Below are 6,000 nucleotides of genomic sequence, written 5' to 3' on the forward strand. Positions count from 1 at the left end.
TAAAAATCAGGATTCACAAAGGAATTGACGATGAAGCAGCCTGGATGTAAATAGTATTCATAGCAGAAATCTGAAAATGTTTATAATGCCTCTTTTACCCGTCCATGTCTGAAGGAGGAACCACAAATAGAACAACAGTAAAATGAATGTGCTCACCAGACAAAGCAAGCAGCAGGATGGTAGTGGAAGGTCAGCCAGGTCAAATAAATATATTTTAGACTTCTGCCACAATACTAATATTCTGCATTGATGGTATCAGTGGTCAGGAAATATGCATTTCCCCACAGTCTTTTCCTGAACACGTCTTACTGAGACATTTTTCTCCTAACATATGTGAAAAAAAAGCAAGTTGCTTGAAAGGAAAATGCTCAGAGACAGTGGTCAGTGCAAAGATGCTTTCCCATTATAACAAGATGGCAAGAACTTTTCTTCCACTTAACTTAATCCTTAGGTAGGGATTTTTGCTGCAGAGGATTCTACTGAAGGGAAACTTCTGTTCAGAAGACTCCAATCACCAGCACGGGACTCCGCGCTCCTCTCTAGTTTCCAGCCTTTCAGAGAAGGCTTTCAGTTGCTTTACAACCTACTCAGTAATTGCTATGCTTGACACATTTGGCATTTAAAGTTTCCTTTGGTTTTTCCAACTGGAACGCAGCAGCCTCCTGTCAGTGACACAGCTCAGTGTTTGATTCCCACAGTAGCACGAGCTGCTTCTGTTCAGCACAACACCCACCAAGCATCACACACAGCCCCTTCCAAAGCAGTAGACTCTTGGCAGAGCTGCCAGCCCACTGTCAGAAAGTCATGGCCTTTGTACCACTCCAAAGTTGGTATGGAACAGACAGAGCAGCTGCACATCCTATGCACTGGAGCGTAGGTCTTTTACTGTATTAATATTTCCTACAAACAGGTCAGGAGACTGTTGTATCTTGAGTACGGCAGCTCTGCGTGCAAATTACACAGATCCAAGTTCTTTACACCTTGTTAAAACATTCATCACCCCGTTATTTACAGAAGAACACTTGTGAATTTAGATGGCTTGCAGCTGCTTAGGTGAAAAAATGTAAACTTCATCCATAAGCACATTACACCAAAACCAACCACCTAACTGTCCTGCCCAGGATAGCCACGATGCTGACTCCACATGCACCCTTTTTACAAAGGTGACCACAACAGCACTTGTTGATCTCCTGTTTGAGATTCAGAAACAGCTTATGAGCACAGCTCTGCCAGCAGAATCTGCCAGTGTGAACACGTACAGAAGCAGAGCTGCACCTTCAGCAGCACAGCAAAGTTGCTTTAACAATACAAAACACCACTTTCATTGTATAGGCAGAGCTTAGCACAACAGGAACTGTGTGTGTGTCTCAGACAGACAGGAGCATTGCTTCAAGTGAGAAAAACGTTACAGACAGAACTTCACATCTGCATCAACTGAACACCTACAAACTGAAAAAAATGCTTTGTATGGGGCAGGCTGTAAAGCTTAATTTAGAGAAGTAAACTGTAGTAGTAATGATCATTAGATGCAATTGTTACCTTTCACAACCTATTCCAAGGCATCAAATTCCACAGAGTGAAATCAAATTACTAAGTTTCAACCAGCTACCAAGAAGGTAAAGGGCTGCAAATACTTCAGAAGCCAACTTCCAAAGCCATCTGGACTTAGATTAAGCACTGGTGCTGTGAAGATAGAAACCAACCTTTACTTTTACCACTATGGCTTCCAAACACAAAGCACAGCCCCTGCTCACAACCTGTCACCATTTGTTTTCACAGCTTTCCCTTCGATTTCTGACCTCTTATGACTTAAATACAAAAGAACTTTAAGACATGGAACTGTTTAAGTCCCAGCTCTGTTACCTTCCTATTGAGCAGAAATTCATCATTAATGAAGAACAATCTGCTAACATTTTTAATGCCTATTTCAACAACAACAAGACAACCTAAACCTTAACTTTCATTGTTCCACTTTTCATAACATTCAAGTTTCCAATGCGTTACAACAGAAATTAGGTTCTGTTTCTCTGGTGGTGAAAACCCTTCTTGTGTTCTCTTCCAGGCCAAGAAATTTCAAGGCATTAAGCATCTCCCACAAGCACATTTTGTAAAGTTATTTGTCTCTATTTCAGAGAATCAGAATCTCCTCCTTGCTGCCTTTCTCCACTTTGCTGCAATGCTCATCACAAAATGACAACTCTGCACTAGAGAAAGCTGTCTTCTTGAAAGTTAGACAATAAAACACCCAACAAAGGTCTGTGAGAACATCTTCCAAAATGTGAAAAGCTTTCAAAGCATAGCACTTGACACTCAGCACAGCAAAGCTAAGCCTAGCACCTGAAGGAGAAAAACAGCAAGAAATTTCCTATGAAGACAGCCTGAGGGAGCTGGGCTTGTTCAGCATGGGGAGAGCTCCACGGAGAAATCACTACAGCCTTCCAGTACCTGAAAGGATCTTATAAACACAAGAGAAACTGAGTTTTTACATAGTCTGACAGTGATGAGGCAAAGGGGAATGGCTTTAAATTAAAATCAGGGAAATTTAGGTTAGGTGTTAGGAGAAGAATCTTTATTCAGAGGGTGGTGAGGCACTGGCACAGCTGCCCAGAGGAGGTGTGAGTGTCCCATCCCTGAAAACACTCAAGGCCAGGTTGGATGGAGCCCTTGGCAGCTTGAGATGCTGGGTGGCAGCCCTGCCCACAGCAGAGGATTGGAACTGCTATGAAACTGGAGTGTTGTAGACTGCAAACTCAATTATTTCAACAAGTCACCATTTACACAACAGCCTTCTTTTGTCCAAGTTGCTGATTTCAGACATAAGCAACATGGAGAGAAGTTTGCAAGGAGTCAGGCCTCAGAAACACATGGCTGAGGAGAGCTTGCTTCTCAGTGCCCAAGTACTTCAGCCATGACAGCCACTCTAACAATGCAGCAGCAGCTACAGCAGCAAACTGACACAGAAGATTCTAATGGTTGCTGAGCAAGGAGCATGCATTCCTGGAAAGCAATGAATATTCAGAGCAATATTTAAACAAAACAAAACAAAGCCAACAAACAAACATGAAGTCCAACCACCAGCACACCCCAAACCACACCACCCAAAGCCACAGAACAGGAGCTCAGAACACAAGTTCAAAGCACCAGGACACCAGTTGCAGGGAGAGAGGGTGGGGAAAAAAGGAAAGGCCGTGACTGGTGTTTGGGGGTACAGCAGAAGCCCTACAAGGAGCTGCTGTGTGATGCTTGCTGCAGTGAGCAAAGGCCCTATGAAACGGACCAGGACTAGTTTACCTGGGAACATGAAAATGCAGTACTGTTTATGAGTTCCTATAGGAGCACAGGGAAGGTAGAGGGGAGCACGCAGAGCTCACCAACCATCTCACTCTGGGCAGCTGGCAATCTCAGAAGCCAAAGAGCTGAAAAACTCGCTGCACTCCCCAAAGCAGGAAGACCCATGCCAACACATCTCAGAATAGGCTCTGCAAACGATGCCCCCATCAAGTGCAGGACCAGCCCCTAGGAAACACAGCTCCAAAGATTTCCACTGCTCTTACAACTCGCTGCTCATCTCCCAGCACCTCCCTGCATGGAAGTGACCGCCACAAGCGCGTTTATGGGATCGAAACAAGTGTTAATGACTCCAGGTCTGCAGAACACAACTCCATCTCCTGCTGCTGCTGCAAAAGCACTATATTGCTATTCTGACCATCTGTAACATTAACCAGAGAAACAGACTGCACAGTTTCTCCTTTAGTGAGACAGACGACCAGAATTAACGCAACTCTGAGGGTAAAACACAGCTTTATTTAAAGTTTCCTGTGGCCTCCTATTAACTGGGAAAAAAAAAAAAAAGAAAAAAAAAAAAGCTGAAGGCTCGGTTATCATTCTTCCGAATTCCTCTAGGAGCATTACAACTCAGCGCCAGATTTCTATCCTAGTAGCAAGCCGCAGAGGACAGTGGTGTTGGCTGATAAAAATATCTTCCTCTGCCCTCAAAAAATGCTCCTCCAACCACCACATTTTTTCCAGCGCAGGAAATACTTTCGCGTTCCAAACGGCGCGCTATTTACACCTGAGCACCCACCCGGAGCCGCGACTCCGCTCAGCCCCGCCGCCGCACACCTGGGCTGCCCCGCAGCGCCCCGTTCCCGCTCGGGCAGCGCTCCGGGCGCCTCCCGTCCCTCCCGCCCCGCTCACCTCGGCAGCCGGGATGTTCACCACACCTGTGGACCTCCTTTTCTCCCGCAGCTTCCTCTTCTCGATCTGCCCCTTCCCCTTCCTGGCGCTGGGGCCGGAGCTCTTCCCCTTGGCCGCCGGCTTCTCCTCGCCCTCGGGGGAGCCGGGCGCGGCGGAGGCGGCGGCGGGCGGTTGCTTGGCGGGCTCCCTGCCGGCAGCGGGGCCCTGCGGCGGCGGCTCCTTGCCGGGGGCGGCGCGGCCCGGGCCGAGGCAGTTGGCGGCCCCGCCGGCGGGGGGCGCGCCGCGTTCGGGCGGCAGGGCGGCGGGCAGGTGGTGGTGCGGCTCGGCCGGGGCAGGGCTCGCCGCCGGCCTGGCTTCGGCCCCCGCCGCCGCAGCCCCCGGGCCCGTCGGCGCCTGCTTGGCCCGCATCTTCTCCCGCTTGGCTTTCCACTCCTCCAGAAAGTCCGTGGTGCTGCCGCCGGCGCTCCGGTAGCCGCCGGTCGCCATGTTCGCGGCGGGGTGGATGGCGGGAGCGCCCCGCAGCGCCTCCGCCGCCGCCCGCCCCGAGGCGGCCGTGCCGCTGCCCGCGGAGGAGCGCTCCCGGCGGGGCGGGCGAGACGGGGGCGGGGAGAGAGGCCGGGAGCGACGCGAACACCCTGGGCAGAGACAAAAGGGGCCGTCAGGAGTCCCGCCGCGCCGCCCGTCCCGCCCTGCCTCCCGCCGAGCCCCCCCGCACCGCCCCGCCCGGGGCTCCGCTCCCCATCACCGCCGCCCCGGCTCCCCGCGCCCGCCCTCACCGCGCCGCCGGCTGCCGTGCCCGCCCGACGCCCGCTGCCGGGGCCGGTGCGCGGGGCGGGGCGAGGCGGGGCCGCCTGGCGCTCACCTCCCGCCCGGCGCGGCCGTCCGCACGGCCGATCCCCGGCGGCACCAGGTGAGCGGCACCGCCCCCCACCCGCCCGGAAGGAGCGGCGCGGCGCGGGGCCCTGGGCTCCCCCCGTGTGCCCTCCCTTTTCTCCATCGCGGAGCGGACGGAGCCGAAGCGAAGGCGGAAAGTGCCGAGGCGACCCGCGCCCGAGCCCGCCACCTGCCCCCCATCTCCCGGCGGGTGCCGCCGGGCGGGGCTGCGCCGCACCCGAGGCCGTCCGCACCTCCGCCGCTGCCCGGCTGCCCCGCCGTACGCGCTTCTCCCTCCCGTCTGCACTCGGGAGCCGGAGAGGTCTCCGTCTGCGGGCAGAAGGATGGGAACGGAACGGCTCTGCGTTTTCGTTTTGTGAGGCGGAACGAGGACGTGGGGGGAGAAAGGGGGAGTCCGGGAGGGTTCGCGGTTGGTGATGCTGCAGCCCTCGGCTCGGAAATGCCGCTGGGTTGGAAACGGCGAGGAACGCGTGTAAGAGGGAACGGAGCTGAAGTTGCAGTATTCGTTATATGGTCCGTATGGGCGAACAAACGGTAAAACCTGTCTGGAAAGCTCCGCTCTTCTGTGTGGCTGAATTTGCTGTGGCACAGCAGCCCCAAGCACCTGATGCGTGGCTCCTGCAACCTGCCATGCAATCCAAATCCAGGGCCGCATTAACACCACACCTCTCTGCCCTGTGCTCACCCCACCGATTTCAGTGCCCCTCTGCTGAGCGTTCCTTTGGTTGGACTTTCCGCTTCTGTCTCATTTCAGCCGTGGGTGCAGCAGTTTTGTTCTAAGGGATTGCACAGTGTCTGTGGCGGCTGGGATGCTGGGCTCGTCCACGCAGAAGACGCCTCCAGCCTTGCTGGCTGACAGCGTGGCCCAAACAGAGCAGGTTGGTTGTTCCAAGCAACATGGGAAACCAT

General features: G+C 53.4%; 1 protein-coding gene across 1 annotated transcript in view; it reads right to left on the reverse strand.

The window, feature by feature from the left end:
- Window positions 1-4,739, reverse strand: part of PAWR (pro-apoptotic WT1 regulator) — a 71,937-nt gene extending 67,198 nt beyond the window's left edge. The window contains exon 1 of the mRNA XM_031589667.2: window positions 4,198-4,739. Coding sequence (XP_031445527.1) covers window positions 4,198-4,683 — 486 coding nt within the window. The 5' untranslated portion in view covers window positions 4,684-4,739. The remainder of the gene's footprint in view (window positions 1-4,197) is intronic.
- Between the last annotated feature and the right edge of the window lie 1,261 nt (window positions 4,740-6,000).

Source organism: Phasianus colchicus, chromosome 1, assembly GCF_987193195.1.
Source record: "Phasianus colchicus chromosome 1, bPhaCol1.hap1.1, whole genome shotgun sequence".
NCBI lineage: Eukaryota > Metazoa > Chordata > Aves > Galliformes > Phasianidae > Phasianus > Phasianus colchicus.